Here is a 26,134-nt window from a genome sequence, read left to right as displayed (position 1 = left end):
GGTTTGCTTGCTGTAGCCGGTTGCTGGCGGATTCCTTTCTCATCTCGCGTCCGAGCTGGGTGTTCTGCTGCCGACCGGGGCTTAGCCTCGCAGCACGGCTGCCGTCGGTCGGTCGGAGCCTCGCACCGTGCGCGGGGCACCCGGGAGCCCGGCGTTGCTGCGGCCGCGGCCCGGCTGCGCCCAGCCGGGGGCCCGGCATCCCCGGCCGACCCCCGGTACCGCGGCCCGCTGGTGCCGGTGCCCACCGAGGAGGCAGCGTCTCCCGCAGGGAGCTGGCCCCGCTCCTTAGCTCCTCCGGGCCGCGCCGTGCCCGGCCCCCTTCGCTTCAGCCTCTGCCACGCTCCAGGAGCCAGCGCCGGCTCCGGGGGCTTCGGGCAGAGCAGGAGGGCGCCGCCGGGCCGGGGCTGGGGGCGGCCGGGACGTCGGTGCCGAGCCCCGGGCGGGCCAGCACCTTCAACGAGAACTTACAGAAAGGTTAAGGAGCAAACAGGGAAAAAAAGGCAAGACGAAAACGCGCACGAAACGCGGCCGGGCCGCTGCCCGAGGAAAAGCCCGGCCCCGCGGGGGCGAGCAACGCCGCCCCCGGCCCCGCCGCGCAGCCCCGCGCCGCCGGGAGCCGCCGCTCCCTCGGGGAGCCCGCCCCGGGCTGGTGGCAGCCGCGGAACAAAACAGAGAGTGAGTCAAAAAAACCCACCCCGCTCCCCGGTTAATATTAGCCCGGCTCGCGTCTCGCAGGGAAATCCCCGCGGCCGGCAGCGCTTGTTTGCGCGCCGGGGCCGGAGCCTCCGCTTTTCCGAGAGGAGGCGGAGCGCACGGCGGCGCCCCGACGGCCCCGCAGCCCCCAGCATCGCGGCCCCGCAGCCCCCCGGCAGCCCCGGCCCGCAGGGGTCCGGCGGGACCCGGGCACCGGGGAGCTACGGAAAGAAAGGTGTCAAGTTAGCATAATTAAGAGATTTATTTGTCTTCTCTTAGAAACGTTGTAAGCACCGACCCTCCTGTCGAAAAGTTTATTTACAGAGCGGCCGGGGAGAGCCCCCCTCTCCCGCGAGCTCCCGTTAGTGGTTGTGCATCACTCGTGTTAGCTGCCGCGCTCCGCAGCCCGGACGCCGGGCGGCGGCTCCAGCGCGAGTATTTACATCCCGTGCGGAGTCCTACTACAAACGGAACACTTTTAAGTCACCGAAAAGAAAAAAAAAAAAAAAAAAAACAAAAACAAACCAGTGCGTACAAAAATATAGTCTCTAAAAAAAAAAAAATCCCAATATTAATAGGCAGAAATGTACAGCCATACTAAAACCAGGGAGGGAAAACTTTCCGGTCTCGGCGTCGCCGCTGTCGTCGGAGCGGCTCGGTAAGGCACCCCGCCGCATGCAGCCGGGGGACCGGGCTCTACACCACACAAGGCACCAAGGACACCTCACCACGACGGCACTGCATGCATCCATCCTCCCGCCGCAGCCCCTATGTACACCCCCCGGCCCGGCCCGGCCCGACGCGGCCCGGCTCGGCTCGGCCCGGCCCGGGGAGCCCCCCGCGGCGCCGCCGGGTGCTCGCCGCGTCCCGCCGGGCCCCGCGCCCCGCCGCGCTGGGCGGCGGCGGCTCCGCGCTGGCTCCTGCGCGCCCCGCGCCCTCAGGGCGTCCGCGTCCGCGCCGCGCAGGGGGCCAGGGCGGCCCCGCTCCCGCCGCCGGGCTGCGGGCACCCGGCCCCGGCCCCGGCCCCGGCGGCGGCGGCTCCCGCTCCCTTGCGCTCCTTCTGGCGCAGGTGGATCTTGGTGTGCCGCTTCCTCTCGTCGGAGCGGGCGAACTTCCTGCCGCAGAAGTCGCAGGCGAAGGGCTTCTCGCCGGTGTGCGTGCGGATGTGGGTGGTGAGGTGGTCGCTGCGGCTGAAGTTGCGCATGCAGATGCGGCACTGGAAGGGCTTGTGGCCCGTGTGGATGCGGATGTGGCGGGTGAGCTCGTCGGAGCGGGAGAAGCGGCGGTCGCAGCCCTCGGCGGGGCAGGGGTAGGGCCGCTCGTGCACCGGCGTCTTGCTGGGCCGGTTGGGGTACTTGCGGGGCCGCAGGATGGGCCGCAGCGGCAGGTGGTGCGGGCTGTAGGCGCCGCCGGGCAGCCGGGCGCCCTCCGCTCCCCCGCCGGGGCCGGGGCCGCCGCCGCCGGGGCCGGGGGCGCCGCCGGGGGCGCTGCCGGGGGCGGCGCCCGCCGGGGGCGCCCCCATGGTGAAGTTGCGGATGGTGGAGAGCGGCGTGAGGGGCGGCGGGACGCGGAGCGAGTCGAGCGGGCAGGGGAAGGGCTTGCGGTCGGGGCCGGCGTGCAGCTCCCGCTGGCACTGGGGCGGCGGGAAGAAGCCGCCGTACTCGGGGATCATGGTGAAGAGCCCGCCGTCGGCCGCCGCCGCCTTCGGGGAGGGGTAGGAGGGCGGCGGGGGGAACGGCAGCGCCCCGCCGCCGGCGGCGGGCAGGAAGGCCGAGGAGGGGTCCTGCGGGTACAGCTCGCCGCAGCCCGAGTAGGGCGGCGGCGGCGGCGAGTAGAGGTGCTCCAGGTCGGCCGGCTGGCCCTGCGCCATGGTGCAGCCCAGGGCCCCGGCCAGCGGGTTGGGGGAGGCGGAGGCGGCGGAGGCGGCGGTGGCCGAGGAGGAGGCGGAGGAGGCGGCGGAGGAGGCGGAGGAGGCGGCGGAGGAGGGCGCGCTGACCCCCTGCAGGATGCCCGCGCTCACGATGTTGATGATGCCCTCGGGGTAGCAGCCGGCGCCGGGGTACTGCGGGTCGATGGAGAATTTGCCCATGTAGGTGAAGGTCTGGTTGCGGGGGGCCGGGGCGCCGGGCGCGAAGCCGCCGCCGTAGGGCAGGTCCAGGGCCCTCTTGTCGCCCATGTCCACGTTGATCATGCCGTCTAGGGGGGCAAGGCGCCGGTCAGCCCCGCGCCCCGCCGCCCGCCCCGGCCGGCTAGGGGCTGCGGGGCTGCGGGGCCGCGTCGCGCACATGTCGCGCTCCGGCTGCGGGGGCTGCGCCCCGTCGGCCCCGACTTCGCCCCCGAGCCGGGCGCGGAGGCGGCGCGGTCGCGAGGGGCGCCGGGCGAGCCCCGGGGGGCCGCGGCCGCCGGCCCGGTCCGGCCCCCGCCCGCCGCCGACGCCTCCCCGGGCTCCCGGGGCCCGCCGCCCCCCTCGGGCGGCCCGGCCCGCACCTGCGCGGGCCCCGCTTACCTGCAGCCACCCCGCTCATCTGGTCGAACGGCCCCGCCAGGTCGGCATTGGGGAAGATCGCGACCGAAGTTGGCAGCGCGGCGGAGATGTCATCCGCGGGGTAAATGCCCTCGGGGAGCTGGTGCACGAACCCGCCGAGGGTCACCGGGATCTTGTCCGCCGCCTTGGCGGTCATCATGGGGGCGGCGGGCGGCGCGGGGAGCGGCGCTCCCGGCCGGCGGCGGGCGCTCGGGGCGGGGACGGGGGGCGCCGGGGGGCCGGGGCTCTCCCCTGCCTCCCGCTACCGGCGCGGGGGAACGGCGCGGAGCCGGCGCGGTGCGGGCATGTGCGGGCGGGCGGGCGGCCGCCCCGTCGCGGCGGTGCCCCGGGAGAGCCGCGCTCCCGCCGCCGCTCGCGCTGGAGGACAAGTCTGGCGGTAACTATTTATGGGGGCCCCCTCAATGCCCGGGACGTCACTGCCCATATAAGGACTGGGGAACGGGGCCCGGCGGTCACGTGGGCGCCCGCGTGCGGCCCCGCCACCCCGCGCCCGCCCCGGCCCCGCCGCGCCCCGCGCGCCCCGCGGGGGCGGCCCCGGCCCCGGCCCCGCTCGGCCCCGCTCGGCCCCCCGGGGGCCGCCGCCAGCGCCCCGCCGCCCGCCGCCGCCCAGGGGGGGGATTCCGGTGGCGGGGCCCTTGGCCTAAAAAGGCGAGGATCCGGCCCCGCCCCGCCTGCCCTAAAAAGGCCTCGTTCCGGTACGCCCGGGGCTCGGAAAGCCGCGGAGGGAGGGCCCGGGGCCGCCCCGCCGGACCCCGCTCACTTTCTCGGCAGCCCGCGACCGCAGCTCGCTCGTGGCTTTTTATACACACACACACACACCGGTTGTTTTCTCGGGTACGGGTGGAAAGTGCCTGCGCTATAAATACCGCCGCGACAACGGAGCCGAGACGGGGGGGGCTCTGCCGGCTGCCACCGGGCGCTCGGCAGCCCGGGGCCGGGGCGGGCCGGGGGCGGCGGGGGGCACGGCGGGGTGCCCCCCGCCGCCCCCGGCCCGCCCCGGCCCCGGGCTGCCGAGCGCGGCCTCCGCTGCCCCATCCCGCTGCCTTCACAGCCCCGTTTCGCTTTTCTTCGCACGCCACCTCTTTTTCCCGCTGATCTCTCCCAGAACAAGGGGATCGAAGCAAAGAGTGCTTAAATTCGAGCTTTCTTTTTCCAAGCGCTAAAAATAACCTCCCCTGTGCCTCCCTTCCCAGGAGAAGCCAATCTTCCCTGCACTGTTCCCAAGCTCGGAGCTTGCAGCCCCTACATCTTCCTGCTGATGGGGGTGTCACATGTAATTATGGTTGAAAGCTGGATCCCATGTTATGTTTTTGTCACTAATCTCATTACTTTGGAATATTTCATCTGATGACTGTTTATTCCTGCTTTTAGGAAAGCAACTCTCACGCTATCTGTAGTGCGCAAGGCCCCTGTTCAGTGGCATACAGGGGGAAAGAAAAATCGACAACCCAAGCAGCAGCAAGACACGGCGACATCTGAGAGATGCTACAAAAGCACACTCCTGCTCCAAAGCAAGAAACCAGCATACACGGGAAGGCTACAAAATCCTCATCGTTCAGTTTTAACTCTAGATATCAACATTTACAGGTTTTAGGACATTAGGGCACGTGCCACGTGGACTTACCTCTGTGTTGGGTCCCAAATGCTGTCAGGTCGCGTCTCGCAGGCTCCCCTCCACCCGTGCAACACCTTACACCAGCTGAGAAAGGCTCTCCCAATTGCTCAGTTTTTGTTTCACTGCTCCTCCAGTCAGCGCAGAACCCAGGCTAGACAAGAGCATACCTAAAAAAGTAAAAGCGTCAGGGGCATTTGTCATGCTTTCTAAGGAACAGTAGGCATAAATCTAGATATTTTCCCTTACGGGTGATCTGGGAAGCGCACATAGTAATTAGGAAATTATATATATAATATATAATATATACACTTAGTGTTTTTTAACATATAGTAAGATTTTTTTTTTTTTACCAATTCTTTCTAGCACTTAATGTACAGCCAATACAGTTTGGCAGGTGAGACTGAGTTGAAAGAAAGCTCATGTTCAATTTCAGTAGGATCCTAGATATTTTGGTTTAAAAAAAAACAATCTCAATTTAAAAGTTAAATTGTGACAGAGAGACAGAGAGAGAGAGACAGGTTCTGGGAAATTTGACTGAGAAGTAGGAGCAATTGTATTGTATTTTATTGTATTCCTTTCCATTACAGCGGAGCTATAATTGGTCTCATCACTACTATGAAAGAACAAAATATTGGAATCTGTTGTGCGGTGGGGCAAGTTACTTTACATGAATTTGAGAAACAGGTAACTCTAAGAGTATCCTCCTTACTAAAAAACGTCGTGCACGTGTCGGATACGGGTTTAATTGATATTTGACAGCATCTTCCTATATTATTTTAAAATACCACGTGCCCACTGATGACACTAAATCATAAAGCACACGAAAGAGAGAAGAACCAGAGTTTCACATCCCCATATCTCAACTCCACCTTTGAACCAACTCGGCAAATTTAACACTCTTCCGCTGTGGCAAAGGATTCCATGAAAGACTGACACGAATACAATTTAACAGACATCCTGGCTAACTTCACATAAGGAATACTGCTGTTATTTGACTTTGTTGGTTCATTTTAAAAGCCTTCTTAAGGATGGGGTAAATTGTGCCTGATTTCCAGCCTCTACGCAGACAACCAAGTCACACTCAATGGGAGCTTTGTCTGAAGGGCGGCAGGATCTGGTGCAGGGCAAGATGGAAACATAGTTAATGCTTGGTCTTCAGGAAGACGTTGACAGATGAAACTTGAATGGTTCTGGTCCCTTTTCAGATATTCGTGCTGTAGAGCTCTGCATGTGTTTTGTGCCTTTGATCCTCATTTGGCTGATTAAACTAGCATCCAGGGTTAGACCGTCCAACTCGTACTGACGTCAATGAGCCTTACACGCAAAAAATCCTACTGATTCCTGTGGTTCCTATTAACCACGTGGTTTCATATGACGGACAGATTGTTGGTGTAAATTGCCAAAGCCCCACTCACACCAACAGAGGAGCTGTGCTTCAGTGGCCCTGTATGCGTGCAAGTATCTGGCTTCTCCTTGGACTCTGCAGCTTCCAAAGGCAAAACTACCCAATTTGCAACCCACCCTGAACCCACTCAGGGTATTTTCACTGACTGATTTCAGATCATTCAGTAGTGAATTGGAAATGAACGCAGAAATGCATGCTAACTTTGTACTGGGTACCTTGCACGTTGGGATTCTCCCAAGAAGATTTATACTTACACGGAGCGGTCCTGCCTTCTCCCCTTACCGGTGTGACATGTCTGACTGGATATAGCGCTGCCTGAGTGCAGAGGTCAGAGCTGAAGGGCTGAACTTCTCTTTCACTCCCAATTTCTTTGAACACCCCCACCCCCCCACCCCCACCCCCGGATTTATTGTACTTGTGTACTTGCTTTTTTAACAAGGTGCTAGCTGGTGCTGCACTGGGTGTATTTCCCTGTGGTCATTCTCTACTGTGAGCACCTGAGATAGAAGCTGCAGAAGTAAAATTGCACCTGAATTTAAGAGGGCTAAGGAAGAAAAGGCAACTCATCATCTGCAGGAGCTGGCAGCACCATTTAACCAGCTTAACACCACACTTCCGAGTTGCTCCAGGGGGGTTACTATGCTTTCATAGCAAAACTCGACCGACCTCATGTGCTAACAGCAGTGATACCAGTAGGTCTGCTTGGGAAACACACCCTCACGCTTCCACTGTGCACCTCGCTGCTTTTGGGATATTAGCGTGACCCCAGCTCAGCTGGGAGCTGGGTCTTGCTCCCGGATTAGAGGAAAGTGATCCTGTCTTCTGATGACAGCAAGGAAAGTTGGTCCTAAGCCTGTGCTAGATTCAGGGTGTGGTTTGTGGGTGCTTTTTGTTGCGGGGGATTGGGGTTTGTTTGTTTACACATTTCACATAAAAGAGAAGTTCTTGTCTCCGAAGCCGTATTTCAGAGTTTCATAAATTTGCCCTTTTTCATTGAAAGTAGAGAGATCTGGCATGTCCTCACAGGAAGAAATACTTGTTTACTAATGCCTTGTGTTTTGCCAGGGGTGTCTGCTGGATTCCCAGGCTGCAGTCAAAAGCCACTTCCCTTAAATCTAACCTACCATTCCCTCACAGACCTGCCACAGGGTCTCAGCCTTTACTGGCTGGTCACTGAAAGCCAGTGCCCAGCCAGGGAAACCTGGTGTAAACACGAACCTACAGGAAACAGCTGCCTGACTGCTCGCATGCTAAGGGAAGGGGGGTGGTTAGAGAGTAGAGGAGAAGGCATCCCAGTCTGCCCTTAATTATGGTACCTTAAAACCACACTCTGCGGTTTTCAACCAAGGCTTCTTGTTGTCTTAGCGTGAATGCCTGTAAATTTGAAATAAGTAAATGACTGTATTGTGAGGAGTTGGCTCAGGAGAGCTGTAGCAGCATCCTGAGGGGTTCTTTAAATGTCAATAACATTTTCTAATTCAGGCTATAGAAGTTAAGCCTGTGCAGAATCAGCAAGTTACTGGTATAAATGTGTGTGGCCATAAACAAATACATATAACAGAGAAAACTTCCAGTCAATTAAAAGCAACAACAAACTCGGTCACCCCAAATCTATTTTTGTTTACAGACAACTCATTCTCGTTATTAAATGCGCGGAACACTTGGATATTCCTGTACACGGTTCCTAGCATACGTATCAATCTGTACTCCTACCTCTGCTGCCCCGTCCCTCTCCTTGCCCAGCAGCCGGGGGAGCCGGCCTTCCCGCCGGCCGCAGCACGGGAGCGTGTGCGGCTCCACTGCCCTCTCCTGGGAGCAGGCGCTCGGGAGCCGGAGAGGACTCGGCCTGCAGAGCAGAAAGCTGCGCGCTGGGCTGGGTGCTCCTGGTGTTTCAGCGCACGGCATCTCTCCGAAGCTTTGCGCTGCGGATGTGCTACCTGTAGAGACACAAATGCAGAGCCTCGGTGGGTCCCAGATCCCGGGCCAGGGCAGCAAGGTTGCCCGATGGCTGCAATCCCACAGGCTGCGATGACGCCCCTCTCCCCAGAGCATTAAGGTTAGACACCACGTAACGCAGAGAGGCACTGGGAGCAAGCCATAAAGGAGGCATCCCAGCCAAAAGGCCCTCCAGCACCCTCTCGCATGGGGCTGGGAGCCTCAGGCAGCCCGGCCAGGCGCTCCCGCTCACTGCCACCCGCCGGGTCTCTCGCTGCCCAGGAGCCCAGCACCAACCTGGCCCCGCGGCCAGCCACGCCACCCGATCTGGCCCAGAAGTGTCCCAGGTGGCCTGCAAACTGCACACAGCTCCGTGACCAAAGTCAGCGGCTCCTCCACACATGTATAAGCTGACTGGGTAAAATATCAGCTCTGCGTGATGCTTGCTGGAAAAGAAAAAAAAATGTATCTCACAACAGGGAGAGTAACTCAGATATAACTCATACATACACCACCCATGTGACAAGACTCTCAAAATAATGACTTTGTTTCTGAATAGTGATAGTCTGACTGCTCAGCTTTACTTTGCAGCCCTTCCTTCCAAAAGCAGCTTCGCTTAACTTTATATTTCCTGCTCTAATGCGTCTCCCGCACTTTGTGTAAATAACTTCTTGTCCAAAAGCTGCACTGGTCCTCTAGCCCAGAGTGAGACTGATTGAACACATCCTTTAACAATGCAAATTGCCTTCTTCTCTGAAGGACTGAAATAAAAGCATAGCAAGTGTCACACTTTCAGTAATGTTGGTTCCATTACCTAGTGCCTGAGTACTTAGAAAGCTTGTCCAGAAGGCTATCCAGATGTGCTCAGTTCAGAGGAAACACCACCTTCAGGACTGGGTAAGGCTTTTTATCCTCAGCTGGAGAGTAAGGTCACATATCGCATCTCTTCAGCAGACCAGGAGCGAAAGCAGAACCCTAGCACCATTTTCCAACCAGTCTTCTGAGATGAGAAGCAGAAGAGCTCCAGGGGGTATTTCTCAGAAGCTTCCCACCCCTCCAGGGAAGTTGGAGCCGTTCGTGGGATTTCTGGATTGCCAAGGACTCATCTGTGTTTGCCATGTCTGTGTGCTATTTTTCACAACCTGTTTCCATTTACGTCTCATTTCTCCGTGCCTTGGTCTTAAACCAGTCTGTCCTGAGCCTTGAAACCCCTCAGCTCTTTGCTCTGGGTAAGTCAGTCTGAGGGTGGTTCTGACTTTTCCTTATTTCTTATCATCATTTGTTTTCTGCTCCCAAGGGCATGGCTAGATGCTCAAGTCTCACCAGAAGACCAGAATACTGCGAACTCCTGAGAAGGGTGCTGAGGTTCAGTGCCAGCAATTTTACCCACTGGATGGTTTTCCATCTGAAACTGCCAATAAAGTTTATTGGAGCAGACAATTTTTAAAAAAATCCCACGAGAGATTAAAATAAGCAACGTGTTTTGCTTTAAAATTTCTAGGACCAGATCTTCAAGCAGTGTAAATTAGCATAAGTTTTCTGATGCTCTAACCCTTACAATCTGAGTGCAAGTCAAAATTGGGCTTGATTTTATTTAAGGTTTGGTTACTTTTCAAGGCTAAAACTCAAACTGCTCCTGAGGGTGGGCATGGTGCTTTTTTATTCTGTATTTGGGCTGCTTCCACCTCTTTTGCAGGAGTTTATTTCTATCTTTATTTTCTCTGCTGAGATGTATTTTCCTTATTCTTTCACCTCCCCTCTCATTCATCTGTCTCTCTTTACTCTCTATTGTCCAACCTTTTCAGCTCTTTTCTCTCTTCCCCCTCCTGTCTTCCCTCTTCCTTGGTAGTTCCTTTTCCTTCCCCCTTATCTCTCAGCAATCGCTGCCAACAGCTATATTTGGAATAGAGTGGGAACAAGCTATTCTTGTGACTTTACTTTGAAATAACTGAGAGGAGCAGATGATTTGCTTTGAACAAATAGAGGATACATCGAGGAGAAGGCAGGCTAGTCATGTCAAAATGACATTGTTAGGGAATACCTGCCCAGCAGGTTTGTCTTTCCCAACTCTCAGGATAACCTAACTAGCTGTGAGTTTCTGTTTGCTCTGTTTTAGCTTTAAATCCTCCTTTTGTGCAAAATTCCTCTTTCCAGGTTAGTAGCACGAGGTCCTAACAAGGCCTAGTTCATCTTCACAGTGTCTGGGCACTCGTACATCAAGGGGAATGACTGCCACCTAAAATCTCAGATGCTAGAATTAGCTGAAACAGGATATATACTTGTTTAGCACTTGAACTCAGTGCAGTTGTATCTTCTGGTATAGTCACAGGATACTGTTACAGAGTCCCACTTGAATGGACTAGGACAGAAATATGCTGGGAGGAACAACTTCCTATCGAGCAACATGATTTCTCTGTGTCCTCTCACATTAACTCCTCATCACCACCTGTTCCTCATCACCATGGCCATTTAAACTGTTGCAAGCAATGCATTAGCATAGCCAGTGAGAACCAGAGCTACGCGAACAGGACAAAACAGAACGTATTTCCCCCTGTCCTCTGTATTTCTGTGTTTATACGATTAACTCCCACATTGGCAAACCAAACGAGAATTGAGGCCAAATGAGAAATTCAGCATTAGAGCTTTGCATTTTGTGCCTGTGCCAAAAGACGACCCAAGTCTATTTGTCTGCTCTCAAACGAAGCAGGTTCTATTAAAACCGTACTGCTGTACACGTGGTCGTGTGTGAAACTGCTTCATACAAAGAAAGATGCGTGAAATTATATGCAGAAAGATGTAGGGAAAAGATCTTTAGTTGCAAGTTAAAAAAAATCAAAAGCGGGAAGGCTGCTAAAGCTAAAAGGAAATGATTCTTCCACCCATTAAGGACTTCCCGGGACTTTATAAACCAGTTAACACAAAACATAATGTGGGGCTAATGTGGGGCTTTCATAGTTGTCTCTGCAATAATTGTTAATACATTCATTTTGCCAACAGAATATGCATCAATACCAATGTCTTAGGAGGGCAGGCTTGGCTGAGTTGTAATGTTTTTCTACCAGATCATCTAATATAAAAACATCTCAGTCTTTGAGCAAACAGGCCCTTTGCCAGCTCCACACGTACTACTACCACCACATTACAAATCTTGTATGTGCCATACCAAATGGAGGCAAAGCAAGGAGAAGAAGGAAGGATCCAGGATAAGAAGTGACATTTACTTTCAGCACTACTCTAATTCCCAGAGACTGCCAAGTGTCTCTTTGGGCTTCTCTCCCTTAAAACTGAGCACAGAAAAATTTGGTGTATGCTGCAGACGTAAGAATATATCAACATCTCATACTCAATTAAATGAAAGTGCAGTGGCTAAGTGTTATTTCATCAGTAGATGAGTTTTTGCAATTTTGTGCTGCCATGGAAAGCAAATTTGTGTTCCCAACCCCAGGTTTACAGACACAAGTGAACTTTCAGGTATTTAGGGAACACTGCTAAGTCCATGGTGAACTCAGAGAGGATTTAGCCTTCTCCTGTTACCTTCTCATGGGCTGTCCCATCCTCACCATACTGACAGCTTGCAGCTTTCCTCTCAGCCTCCTCAACTCTACATGCTCAGCACAGCTGAGTAAGACAACTTGAAAGAGCCTCTGGAAAATAATATTGACTTTTAGGGCTCCCAGTGCACTATATGGGCTGCAGACCTGGCCAGCCTGCTGAAGAAGAAGCTAGCCCACAGCTACACGGATCTCACTGGACCAGGCACCAGAAACTTTTTCCAGCACTCTCAGCAGTGTCAAAGTACCTTTGCTTTTTATTACTGAGCAGATGCAGATGGGAGTAAGGATTGTCAGTACCTAAGCCATGACTGAACCTCACTGAGATTTGCAGCGTAGGCTTTCTCCAACATACTTGGTCTGGACCAGCTGAGAAGATAAACATTTTCTGAACCTTTCTACCACCACTCAGAATGGAGGGATTTTTTTTCTACCTGTAGTTAGTTACCCTTGCCCACAGTGTGTGACATTGTGGATTCAGTCCGCTTTTCTGCCTGACTGCATCTGAGCCCATTTCTTCCATCTCACAGAATGGCACTGGCCATCTTACGGGAGCAGGACTGGCTCCACAGGGAAGGTCAGGGCACCTACCCAGAGAAGAGCCAAGGTCCAGTAGGAATATGCAGCTGGTGTCCCAATTTCCACACTCTAGCTCCGAGCAGGTCGTGAGAAGCTGACAGGCTGTGCATTTGGAGAGAACAGTTACAACCACCACTGGCAAATACTTCACAGGCATCCTAGAAGGGACAATCACTGTTGCCATAACCCTTGAAGAACCTGGGAAGAAAAGGTGTGAAGAAAGAACAGCAATGAACAGATGTTGATTTTTACTTTTATCTACAAGAAATATCAAAGAACAGGAAGTATTCGCCTGTGATGTACAACGGACCTTCCTTACAGCTAAGCTGAAAAATCATCGTATTAAGAAACCCATCCCACAACTCAGGATAGTCCTTGTGTTAGTGCACCACTAAAACCACCAGGACTGCAGCCCTGGAGGAGCTGACCAGGGCTGTTCTGGACTTCGCAGGCTTTCTGGAAAGCACACCTATTGTAACACAATTTAAAGTTGAGAACATGTCTAAAAAACACACACAATGTCAGAGAAGGAATTAAATGGTGCTTCTCTCCCCCCCACCCCTCCAACCTCATTACAGGCTAAGGAAAAATAATGTATGGAGAATAATACTTCACCATCTAAAGAGTTTTTCTGGTTTCTAAATCTAGTGAAGAGTCATTGTATATTTTGACAGAAAAATGAATCAAAATAATAAAGTGAATACAAAATTATATTGCTGTCAATAATTTAATTTACACAAAATAGCACTGTGACATGGTAATTGTTATATATGATGCAGCATTCAGTATAATATTTGGAGAATGCATTATAGAAAGTCAACATTTAACTACTAAAATCAACTTACATAATCAAAGCTGTCAGGGAATCTTTACAGTTTTATATTAATTTGAATGTAATTTACTATAGAGGTGTCATTCTTAGAGGTGCTTACAATAGTTAATGATCTCTGCTTTTCCATTATAAAATCCTATTTTCAAAGGCTTATAACTTGGTCTTAAGAACTCTCAGCCCTCCGGCACATTTTCCTCTTCCTCACAAAACTATGTTAGACATTTTAAACTTCTCTCTCAGAGCAGAAAGTGCGGTTACTTTCAAAATTCGTTTTGAGGATTTTCTAATTTGCTGCTTGCTACCCAAGGATATCAGAAAAAGAAAGGTTCATCACAGCACCAGAAGACAATGTTATAGTTACGTTCTTTTCTTCCACTTTCCTGAATATTTTGCCTCTCAGACCATTTTTCTTGATGAAGAATCTAAGCATCTTCCAGTATTGCATCCTTCCTTCTCTCCCCACCACGTGAACAACTAAGGTGAACCAGAAAGTGCCAAGGAATCTTATGTTTCAGCTCACATCTCTTAAAGGCTAACCCTTCACACAGAACAGTAAAACTAGTATCACCTCCCGCCTCATCAGCCTTCTTACTTCTTCCCGAGCAGCATTTATCCTCCATGGTGAAAACATTCCTAAACATTTCTGATGTGAATCCCTCTAAGCCCTTCCATTGAATCCCATGCTGTTAAAGGCCTGCTGATCTTTGGTGCCTTCTCACACAGATGATCTTTTGTCTATGCTCCCATCACCTGTGTTTCAGTTACTACAGCATGCTCTTCCCTAGCCTGGAGAATTAAGCCTTGCCTGCGACTGCTTTGCCTGCGTCTCCTTCCTGTTGCCACCCTCCTTTATCCTCCCTCTGTAACACGTGCCGCTTTCAGATGCAAGGTGTGCACAGTCTCCTTCCTCTCTCATTGCTTCCTGTGACAGAATAATCCTCTGCCTCTGCCTGGCCACTGATGCCAACTTTCATCTTGTTCTTATGCAGCATCAAAACACTGCTTCACGCTGCCTCCCATAGTGGTAGAAGTCCCCTGAAAGGATATGTAAGACAAGTTTATCGTCTTCTGGAAACCTTGCTGGAAAGTCTATGTAAAGAAACACGCCATCTGCGGCAACAGGGTGGGTGAAGGCCACTGCCCTTCATCCTGATCAACACTGCCTCATTGTGCCCTTGCCCTTCACTGCCAGCCTACCTTTGTTACCCCCACAGTTCCATGGATGGATCCCTCTTCAAGTAGCAACCACGCACGCACTGTGCTTATACAGCCTCTAGCAGCTGTGTCCTGGGACTATGACTGTTTCTGACTCCTGGCTGTCAGTGCGTTACCACAGCTCTCTGAGGCTCTGGATTTCAAGTCTGAGCATTGGAGGGAAAGGAAAGGCAAGGAGTTGGCAGCATTTAGTTGCTTCAATCTTTTTTGCCCCAGAGAGAGGACACTGAAGACCAATTGTCCACAAACACTTTTTACCACTGAGGCCACACTGTTACAGGTCATATCCAAGCCAAGAATCTGAAAGGCAAATTGTCAGCACAAAGATATTATCTGTAATAAAAGCAAAGCCAATTATTAACTTGTTTGCTTTGATAGACCTGCTCCAGTTCAGGGGTCTAGTTTTCCCAAATTCTGCTCAGATTCACTTTTTGCATCCATGCCTGCTAGCTGTCGTTTTGTATCTCCTACCCTCTAGCTTTCTCTAACCTCAGTGTTATCTGACCAGACATGCTTGAGCCAATGTGCAAAACTACATCCAAAACCGAAACCATCGTCACCATGTAATCCTCTAGTTTTACATGGAAGCAGCTGTCACTTGTGCAGCATCCCTTTGTTTCCCATGCAAGAAGAGCTTTTTAAAGTATTTGTGATACTCTGCTCTCCCCAATCCATCTTTTTACGGCCACTTCCTTTGTTCAGTGCCACCACTTAAACAAAATACTTCCTTTTTTGCATCATTGCCCATTCTCCTTGTTCAACAAAATGAAAGTATCACTTTCTAATAACATGTCACAAAAAATGGGAATCTTCTAATAACATGTCACAAAAAATGGGAATCTTCTTTCCCATTCTTCTTTTTCTGACAACTGTGTGGTTCTGTAGTTTCAGACAAAAAGAAAATCTGCTGCTTATGTTTCATATATTGAAACTGAAAAAAAAACTCTTTCAGAGGCATGATGCTCCGATGATGGACTTCATTCAAGAAAAATGTGATCATATTTAGACTGGATAGAGCTGGTAACTGACTCAGTAGTACCAAGGTTGCGAGATGGCGTAACTCTCATCTGGGGCTGATTACAAGAAGAAAGATAACATTGAAAAAAAATTGTTTCATCTTCCAGATTCATAAATGAGTGGTAAAAAGGAACTCTAGAGATGACTTTTTTCCCCAGTGGACATTCAACTGGACATAAGCAGGATGAGTGTCTGGATGAACTATATTCTATAAAAAACATTTGACGCGCTTCAGATCTTTATTCTGTTTTTGTAAAAAAAAGGAAAAAAAAAAAGCACTAAAAGCCTGGCTGTAAAGAGGACTACAGGGTGAAAGTTTCTGGATGTTATTTCCTCATTCTGTGTGTTGAGAAGCCAGAACTAAAAGATGAAACTTACAAGTCAGAGTAGTCAAGGACTGCATGTATCTCATTTTCTGCGGAATGAATGGGACACGACAGGCACAGGACCTTAGGGGATGTTCTTCCAGACTGGATCATGATTCTTGTATTTTTACTGTTCCTCACAGGAAAAAAAAAATCCATCAAACCGGTTTATCTCCATTCAATATTTTTACTCCTTGAGTCTCAATGAAGAGGTTTTTCTCTGATGTAGGTAGCGCTGCCCGCTCTCCCGAGGTTGACGCCCACTTCATTCAAGTATTCCTAGTGCAGCCAGGGATGTTAGTGGCTACTGGCTCACAGCCAACATCCCACACATTTCCTCCGCAGCAAAAATGCCTTAATTCTGACCCACTGTCTTTCAAGTAGATAGTGAAAAAATCAGTCACAGAGCTTTGCTTTTATCTGTATTTCTCCTTCAGAGAGATCTGCAAAAAATAAAGAAATTAGACATTGTCCTTTTCTTTTTCAAGGTCTGTGGTCAGCAAGGGTGAGGCTTGGTGCTGCTGTTAGTGCTAGAGCCCAAAGAGAAGCCGAAGGCATTCAGACAGTGGTGCTTACAAATTTGGGCAAAAGGAGTTTGCAAGCAGGGTAACTGTGTATGTGTGTGTGTGTGTGGGGAGGGGTGGACGGACCGACCACACTGTCATCACACCAGCAGCAGCACCCAGCACCTCTCCTACTCAGCAACTCTTCTGCACACCCCTCCTTCTGAATCAGGTCAATCATCATCTGTTGTAAGAGCTTGTGTTTTTCAGGCAGGACATTCAAAAAGATCAGAAGGGACAGAAACTTTTGACTGCCAGCTGAAGTTTTCCATCCTCAGCACAGATACGAAGAACACTGCTGATGTTACCTGATAAGCGCAGGGCAGCATGTTCCAAGCCCAGCATCTGAATGGGCAAGAAGAGCGTGTACATGCTTATGAACTGGGCACATTACAGGCCTGGCTCTGCCACCGCTAATGGCTTCGAGCTGTGACAAATTATGCAACACATGCATTCTTACACCCACAAAAGCCAAACACATGCATGTTTTAAGACCAGTGCATGGAAAAAAAAAGGCACTGTGGAACAAAGCTGTCCAATTCATAACTCCATTGCACAGAACCTTAAAGGAAAACAGTACAGGCAAACAGGTCTTGTATTTGTTAAACCAGCTGAGCAGAGGTGAGAAGAGATACAGGGATGTTTACAGGGGAACTTGGAGCCCAGTATTACAATCTGACATACAAGGAGGTCTATCCGGAGGGCCAAAACCAGAAGCCAATGGGAAGAAAACGGCTGGCAAACAATTTAGTTGATTTCCAGCAGTGTATGGTGCTGTCAGGATGAAAGAAAAATAAACTACCCTCTGAGGTAACCAGTTATGGTGTCATAAATATTTGATAGAACAGGTTAAGAGAGTAAATATAAAACAAAAAAAGTATAGGGAAAGAAAACCCCAGAGAGAATGACAACCTTGGAAAAATGAGCAAGTGCAAGGAAGATGACCCAATCTTGTGATAAACACACAAAGATAACTACTTTATTCAATAGAATAAAAAAGAAACAAGGAAGATACCTAAAATGGAAAGAAAGGAATTAATTAAAAGAAACCAACACACTGACCTTTCATAAATAAAATTTCAAAGATTGCACACATGCAAATCTGAGAAGCAGGTTGGCTAGAAGTTCGGAGACAATTAAAAAAAATGCATTTCTTGATATCAGAAAGAAACATTTAATTATAATAGTGATTATATGTACTTAGTAGTGGTCAGGATGATTATGATCTTAGAAAAACTACATGGAAAGCAATGTTGCATATAGTGACTTTAAGGAGAACTGCAAAATGTACAGCTAAACTTGAGGAATAAAACTAAAATAGTAAGAAGAACATAGGTTAAAATACAAGCTGCAGAAAAATGACAGCAGGAATTATTTCAGAAAACGAGTTTGGATAAATTGGATAAAACACAGGAAAAGGCTGATACCCATCACTGCTATGACACTTGCATTACATCTCACTTCCAAGCGCGGAGTCCAATTTGGAAGAAGGCAAGAAGCAGAATATTCTCTTTATGGTGAAAAAAGGCTTCTTTCTTTTGCAAGTTCCTGTGTCAGTAGCCATTTTATGGGGCTGCCAATCATGGCAAATCAACTGAAAAGCCAGATCATTTTCTAAAGCATCTACCTTCCTAGAGAAAGATTTTAAAGTTGTCTGTGTACAATCCAGCTGCCGCTTTTAATCTTTCCCTGACAACAGTAGTTGTTTTATTACTTTGACAGTCATTTTTAGCCCATGAATAGTACCACAGTCCTTGTAAGATACGGAAATTCTTTTGATCTACAATTTCATAAGGTTTAGCAATGGACAAAGGATTTTTCCGGTACACTTGATCACACACTTGCTGAAGTTTAGGCTTAGAGCTACTAAAAAGGCACTGAGCTACCCATTTGGAGAAACACACAAAAAAATCTTTTTGATGAATAATGATTGCCAGAAAAAATAATTTATAAAAATTCTACATATTAATAGGAAATTAAGAACAAGGTTATTCTGAAATAACCTTGATACGTTGCCAAAATCACTTTTAACTTTCACAGTTTTAATGTAGTATGATCTAGAGGATAGAAAGTATGGATGCAAGATAGGCATTGTATGTAGGTACAAAAAAAGGAAGGCATTTCTAGCTGTCTGTAGTAACTAAGAGAATATGGGAGAAGACTCAAGCAGACATAGTTTTCTAGCTTAATGGCTTGTTCTATTTGCTCTACAAATAAGAATTGCATGCTTTGTGCAGTCTCAAATACTGTATAAGCTGTAATATAAAATGTATTTCCAAGCAAGAATAGAAAACCATTTATCAACCATTTTGAATGAGAAAGTGATTGAAAATTATCAAATCTGCAATTTTTATTAACACAAGCTGCAGTACTTTCAGCACTTACATGTTTAACTTCACACACATGTGCATCCCATTTTCTTATCCTATTCACATGGGAACCAATTCTATTTTTCTTTGTGTATAAGGAACTAAACAGAAGGCCTTTGTGATACAAGTGTAAGGATGTTTCTGGGACAGTTATCAATTTCGCAGTTAGCCAACTATTAGATTCTAATTTTTTGAGTCCTCCTTTCTAAAATAAAAGTGCAGTGGAGGGTATACATATATGTACATATACATATATTTACCCATGTAAAACCCAGCATATCTGCACGCTCTTTTAGTAACTGAATTGATGAACTCTGGCTTGATTTCCTTTGAAAATTGTATGTCCACTAGCACTGCCACTTTGCATAAGGACATTTATTTCTAAAACCCATAACAAGTTTTTAATTTAAAGTAAAAAGAAACAATTCTCTCTTTTGCTGGGTGCAGTTAGAAATCAGTCGTCTTGATTCTCAGATGAGTTTGGTCAGAAAGAGATTATAGGAAGATTAAAGGAAGGACAGGAATTCCTCTCCCACTCCCTGCGTTGGAATTATTCACACATCTGTAGTATTTCTCAAATGAGACTATTTCAGAAGACAAGAACATTGAATATCATACCTTTTGCCAGACAGCTTCAGTTTATAATCTCTTGAAATTTCCACAGAATTCCCCGAAGTCACATCTTCTGGCAAAACTCCAGCCTGACCCCTACAGTCTAACATTCACAACACAAATATTTCGTCCCAGTATTTTTTTTTTTTAATCAGACAAACCACTGCCCTATGGTTTTATTACATTCTTCTGACAAAACACTGAGATTTCTGTGTGCAATTATTAAAAAGCAAAAACAAAACAGACAAACAAGCAAACAACAACAATAGTCTCCCACAATCAGTCAAAACTGACCCTGGTATCACTGACCTTGAGAAACCAGCTCTCAGTGCAAAGAGATCTTCACCTCTGTTTCTCTGTTTTTCCAGATCTCTAAATGAAAGACTTTTTAAAGGCCCAGCCTTGTTCTAGACACTTAAAACTATGTTTGCAACCGCGCTGTTTTGGGGTAACACAAAACTCTGAGCTCTGTATATGCAAGATTTTTCTTTCCATTCTTTCTTCCAAATTAGGAAGACTAAGAGAAAATAATTTAGAATCATAGAATATTCCGAGTTGGAAGGGACCCATAAGGATCATCAATTTAGCCTCTGTTGTTTGCTAATTATGTTCAGAAGTTCCTACAGAACATCAGCTTCTTGTATCAGACTGTTCCTGCATTCACTATGTGCCCAAGCATTTACCCATTCAGCTCCATTAACTGAGTTATTCCCTATCCTTTTCAACTGTTGGAATTTCCTTTTGAGACCTCAGTCCACCAAAGAGGGAAAGATGCACTTAGTGCAGGAAACACAGCCCTATGTTTTTGCCTCCCTCCTGCCAACACTTGCAGTGCTTAAGATAGTACATTCTGCAATAAAAATGAATGAAAATTTGAAATCATAAGTGGAGTTGTACTGTCATAATCCACTCAAACTGCATCTCTTGTAGGTGTCATCTTTTCTGAGTACTGGAAATAATGAAAGAGAGGTCTGGCTATGAACCCTGCCAAAGCCAGGAGCAACTGCCCCACACAAAGCAAGTTGCAGCTTCCAACTGTTTCCAGCACAGCAAGGACTGGGGACTTCTTGCTAAACCAAAGTGCCACCAGCTGCCACTACACAGCTGACAAGGAGATCATTGCATGTACAAGGCAGCAGCTCCAGAAGGCCTGCAGGATCTTTGTGGGAAGGGGACTAGTTAAATCTCAGGATGTAGAGGCTGCTCCCCAACAGTCACGCTTATTTAGCTGATGATTTACGTCTACAAAAGCATCAACTTCTCAACAAATTATTCATCAAAAGATTAGCTTCACTCTTTCTGATTCACAACACTGACTTTCAGGACATTCAATCTAATAATTCTGAAGTAGATATGAATAAACAAACATGGCATTATGCTAAATTCATTAATTATGCACCAAGTTACACAGTGCGAAAATCACACACAACACTGGGAGCTTGTAGAAGATGTGTCTGCAAAAGATAAAGTATTATCTACATGATGAGAAACATCATTTCACTTTTAGCTTTACCTGTTTTGGATGTTTCGGCTAAAATGTGTTATTAATTTTCAAGTTGTGATTGACTGATCTAACATGATATCTCTATCTGATGTTTGAATGTTCTACACACTGCACATAAGAGCAATCTGCCTAGTCTGATGTTCTGTCTCTTACAACAAGCAGCCACTGACAATTTTTTTACAGAGATGCATACAAAACTGTGCATGTTTAGGGCCATCCTTCCCTTGTGTACTCATTGGCCTGCTTCAGCTTCAAGGATTCTTTATTTGGAAGGTGCACCTAGATCATATTTGACAGCGCCTGACAAAATCTCCTTTCTCCCTGGAGACACCCTTTGGTCACATTAGCTGAGTATGTTTTCATAGCATCCTCAATACACCACATATCACAAATGTTGTGGTATATGATCTGTTGTTAAAATAACCATTTACTTTAGTGTTTCTCTGATCCCACACAGAACAATGGAGGAATAGCTATATCTTACAACTGAAACTCTTAAGAGCTTTCCATCTTCAAAGGGGAAGAAAAGAGAAGAAAAAAGAGTTCCCTTCTCATCAGGAAGGGCCCAATCTTTTGACATCAATAGACTCGGATCATCTCTTGCAGGAGACAAACGTTCTTTTAGGAATTACAGTCCCAGCTGAAGCTTTTCAATGTTGCTGAGCAAATCATAAACTTGATTATCAGATAAAGCTTTTCCAGGGACAAAATAGTGACTGTGAAATCACTTGCTTCCTAGACACCCAGAGTTACAGCCAAGGGAGGGGCCAAGAGAACTAGCATTAAGCTGTGTTCATAAGGACCTTCCAGCAAAACTTCTTCCAAGCACTCACAGGTGAGTATCTGCTTTTGTTCAGACTCAGAACCCATGCAACTCCTCACCTTCCTCCTCCATGTGACAGTCCCATTCTCCCATCTCCTTCTGGGGATGAAGGATTCTTGTTTCCTCCCAGCTTCACTTACCTTGTCTGAGGTATCAGCCTATATTCAGTACTGCTGGACCAGGGGGCCTGTTTCAAAATGCAGTTCAGTGTTCTCTCAGTGTCATGGTAACCTAAAAAAGGAATTATACTGACATTATAATAAAAAAGCTTGAACAACAAAGAAAGACTCCCTTGGCCAGTAATACTCTCATACCTCACTTCTCTGTTGTTCTTCCAGCAGTCAGTCCAGGCTGGGGTGTTGCAGCATCACTCCAACAGCTGGCAGGAGCACCGTCAACTTCCCTTTCCTCCCAGTTTCCATCTTCTCACTCAAATCAGAAACTACTTTGTATTATCGACAAAGGAGACAAGGAGCCATACTTCTGAATACTGTGTGTATATAAGAAAAAGGATGCTATAAGAAAAAGGGTCAAAATAGGTCTGTAGAATTTGTATAGATTTTATATATATTGTATGAATTTACCTGTTATTCAAAATTTCTTAAACTTAACTAAGAAAGCATTTGGTTTGAGTTTTGGGGTTTCTTCTCATAGGCGGTTTCCTATACAAACACATGAGGCTGCATTACAGCTATATGTTTCTTTTAAACACACAGTGCTGTAGCAATATGAAAATATCTGTGCAAACCTTGTAAGGGTGATGTTGTTAAGCCCCGCATTAGCATATTGATGTTTCTAAACCCAGCAGATTCAGGTACCATCATCCCCCATTAAAGCTCTCTCATAAATTTTCTACAAACAGTTTTATAAACAGACAAAACGTCTGTATCCCTGACAAACTTAGTATCAGTAAGAAATCAAAAAAACTGTTCAGGAAATTTTCAATAAACGAGGTAATATTGTGATACATATTAAGATACATGTTAAGACAACACATTGCTTACAAGTTTCTGAAGTTGAATATGTAGGGCTGCTGGATTTCTTTTCAGCAACAAATGGTGGAGGAAATTGCAGAATTGCTGGTGCTCTTGCCCCTTTGCACTTGTTTGCTGTGAGACTTCTCCACAGTCTATTACAATTTAATTTCATAAATATCCCTTGAAAATAGGGGTTTAAAAAAAAAAAAACAAAAAAAAAAACACAAAATGGCCTGCATCCCCAGTACTGAAAAGTGAAGCAGGCTATATTTAGAACCACCTTTGCAGAAAGGGGACACCTCAATAAATGCTCTGTGTGGCCATTTGTGAGGGTTATGTGTCTGCCGATGCAATCTACATTTTTTACGCTAATAGTACAAGTCAGAATAAATATCATCTCCTCTCATGTGACAGCCCTTTGATAAAGCAGAATTGGCCTGGTTGATTAGGAATACGTGTCAAACACAGATAATGGGGGAATCCCTTTCAGCAGTGTCACACAACCTCAGCAACCATAATGAGACCAATTTAATGAGCCTTCTGTTTTACAAGAGATATTAATTGCAGTCCTGTCACATAAGGTACAATTCAAGATAAAATACGTAAAAAGGAAGGGGATGGGATTTCATTCCATTTTTGTCAAGATTATAAATTTTCTTGCAGGATCATGAATCTCCGGACTGCTGATCTAAATACTCCAGGTGGCTGACACCACCGTAGAACAATGCGTATTGTTACGAAGGCTGTTGAACACTAGAAGAATGCCAGGCTTTTTGTTCATATTTCTGCCACTGTGATTTTTATTCTACTCTAGGCAGTTTTCTCTTTTTTATTTTTTTTTAAATTCTATTTCCATCTTTTTGTTTGTTTCTTTGTTTGTTGTTGTATTAGTAAGAATGCAATGGGAATCTGCCTACAAAAAGAAAGCACCATTCCCATGTATTCATCCATGATGGTGCTTGCCTTTTCTCACTGGTATGGTCATCATCTTAAAAATGTTTTTGCAAGTGTTCCATTTGATGCTTCTTCAGCAAGGCTCAGAGACTTGCAATTAAGCATACATCTAAGTGTTGTGTTGGATTGGAGTACAAATTATATTTATGCATGTAAATCAAAACTCTCAGTTCAGGATTTCAAAAGATATATCCGCATCCAATTACTCTTTATAACAGAACATGTGCTCTCCGTTTGTGTATCACACCAACTTCGCATTGCCAAAGCATGTGCTCCCAGCCAGGGCTCCTGTGATTGAGGGAGAGGAAGGACCTGCTAGGTGACAGATGCTCGTGGCTGTGGCATGGCAGCGGGGACGCTCCCCACTCTGCAGCCTCACCTGCAAGTCAAAGCAGCTGCAGGCTGATCCCCTGCACATGGCAGATGCTGAGCAGCGGGTGCTGCCTGCACATGCATCGCGGGATTGAACAGGTCTTGGGCACTGCTTGCACATCTGCTTGCGTTGGGGATTAATTTAAAATTAATTCTAATAAACACATTGTCACGTCAGCAGGTGCAATGTGCTTCCTAACCAGGTCTAGGCTTTCTTTTAGCAATGGGTACACCTGCAATGAAACAGTGGCTGCAAAGCCCTGACTGCAATATATTCAGCTCCAAACATTCCCAACCATATCAAAGCGGTAGAAACTTAGAGAAACTTAGTTCTCATTCCTAATCCAGTCATCAGGTTAGAAGAATTCGGTTGCTGTGAGATCCTGCAACAGCAGCTTTGCAGAGAGCATTGCTGCTTAACAGCTGAACCTTAAAGCTGTTCCCACTCCTAACCCTTTTGTTCTGGCAATGCCAAGAACTGCAAAAACAGCTCTGCTGTACTGTACTCCCACTTTGTTGGTCATTAAAAAGTTGACTATCTCCTGACTGAGAAGGTGATAGATGAACAAAAGCAAGGATGGGCTAATTTTTCTACAAAATACGTTAATAGAGTTGTAGGAATATTTACCACCTAGGTAGGGCTTTACACACTAGCCCGAGATGCTATGCCAGACATCTTAGGACATCATAACAACAGTCTAGAGCTGCTTGCTGTGAGGTAGCTTCTAAGAAACTTTCCTTCCATACATTGGTGCCACAAGTTAAATCTGTTATTTTTTGTAAGAAGCCTACATATTCAGGAAATGTAGTGCTGAAATTCAGTCAGCCATACACGTACTGCAGAATTCAAAGTATGGTGCAAAGTCGGTCAGGCAAATGAAACAAAACACTGAAATACACACTTTCTCTCAAGTTTAGCCTTACACAGCAAAATATACACATGCTTCAGGACATCTCTCTGAGCAAAAGAGGGTCCTAAATCCCATCCTCAAGAAGTTACTCAGGGTCAGATTTGGCCCAAAAATGCAAATATATACTAACTTCCTCAGATGTATCTTGGAGTCCTAACTCTTATTAAAATAAATAAATAAATAAATAACCTAGCTAGAGTTTGGGTACCTCAGTAACTTCACAATTCCTGTCCAAGGAGTTTAATTTGCTTTTGAAAAGAGATGCTTTAAAAATCATAAATATGTAATTCACAGTAATAAGATCTTAGCACTTGCTCCCATACTTGCTGGACCAGAAAGCAAGTTTGACATTGGAAAGAATAGCTCTTTACTGCTCATATGAAAATGCTGGGGTCATTCCAGGTGACCCTGTGCAGAGATAAAAGGACCAACAGAGTTGTTGTGAGCAGTATTTTCTGATTATAAGAAAACAAACAAACAAACAAACAAAACGCACAGATGTGGGCACATTCTCTAGAATAATTATTGATTTATCATGTCATGACTGTTTTATCATTTTTTTATTTTTATTTTTTAACATTTTCTTTAATGGAAAATAATGATATGGCAGGATAATGTAATGCACTATTTCATACTATGCATCTCACAATATCCTTTTCTGAGATTTTTCATCTTATTTTTCTGAAAAGTATCATGTATATATAAGCTACTAGCAGTCCCCTTCGACATTCTGACCATGAAAGAGTACACTAGAATATTGATAACCCAATGCAACATTCTAATGTTGGAAAATATATTACTTTTCAGTAATTAAAATGACTCAACAAGAAAAACATGAATGAATATATCAACTCATTTTCACAGTCTTTTACACTGTCACATCATGAACAAATAAGAACCTCAGGTATGTAAAAGCAGCATTTGCTCTCTCCTGCAAGGAGATCACTTACCACTGAACTGGGACAGACCCTTTTCTGTGACCTCTGTGAAAGCTGCCCCCTGGCTCCCCTGCAGTTAACGCGTTCTGACGATCATCCTTTGTCTCAGTCACATACTGGCAAAGGACTCTGCTTCACTGAAATCAATCAAACAAACTGCTCCAAGCTTTAATCTTTTACACAACAGCCAGAGCAACAGAGTGCCATCTCACGAGTCCCATATTTGTAAGCATTCAGTAGAAGACGTGACATATTGCCTTCTCTGTGATCAATATGACAATTGATATTTTCACCTTGTTCTGTGAAAGCTGCTTCCTAAACCAAGCACCTGTGAGTAAACATTAGCAAGGGCAGATTGG

The 26,134-nt window shown here is 47.2% G+C and overlaps 2 protein-coding genes across 4 annotated transcripts in view; both read right to left on the bottom strand.

The window, feature by feature from the left end:
• Positions 1-936: 936 nt before the first annotated feature.
• EGR2 (early growth response 2) lies at positions 937-4,170 on the bottom strand. Its single transcript, XM_067001140.1, is given in 5 exon segments — positions 937-2,889; positions 3,200-3,385; positions 3,388-3,453; positions 3,456-3,539; positions 3,542-4,170. Coding segments are annotated over 5 exon segments (1,716 nt in total). The 5' UTR covers positions 3,663-4,170; the 3' UTR covers positions 937-1,630.
• Positions 4,171-4,846: 676 nt separating this feature from the next.
• Positions 4,847-26,134, bottom strand: part of LOC125183441 (uncharacterized) — a 72,343-nt gene continuing 51,055 nt past the window's right edge. The window contains exons 5-10 of one of the 3 annotated variants that reach the window (XM_067001144.1): positions 21,938-22,113; positions 15,766-21,854; positions 12,336-14,190; positions 8,491-8,639; positions 7,972-8,195; positions 4,847-5,020 (exon numbers count right to left, since the gene is read on the bottom strand). In XM_067001144.1, coding sequence (XP_066857245.1) covers positions 4,988-5,020; positions 7,972-8,195; positions 8,491-8,639; positions 12,336-12,433 — 504 coding nt within the window. In that variant the 5' untranslated portion in view covers positions 12,434-14,190; positions 15,766-21,854; positions 21,938-22,113 and the 3' untranslated portion in view covers positions 4,847-4,987. The remainder of the gene's footprint in view (positions 5,021-7,971; positions 8,196-8,490; positions 8,640-12,335; positions 14,191-15,765; positions 21,855-21,937; positions 22,114-26,134) is intronic. The other 2 variants (XM_067001145.1, XM_067001143.1) reach the window with 2 other exon arrangements.

This window comes from Anser cygnoides, chromosome 7, assembly GCF_040182565.1.
Source record: "Anser cygnoides isolate HZ-2024a breed goose chromosome 7, Taihu_goose_T2T_genome, whole genome shotgun sequence".
Lineage (NCBI taxonomy): Eukaryota > Metazoa > Chordata > Aves > Anseriformes > Anatidae > Anser > Anser cygnoides.
Note: the sequence above shows the minus strand (reverse complement) of the source record. Positions and strands in the feature narration are given on the sequence as shown.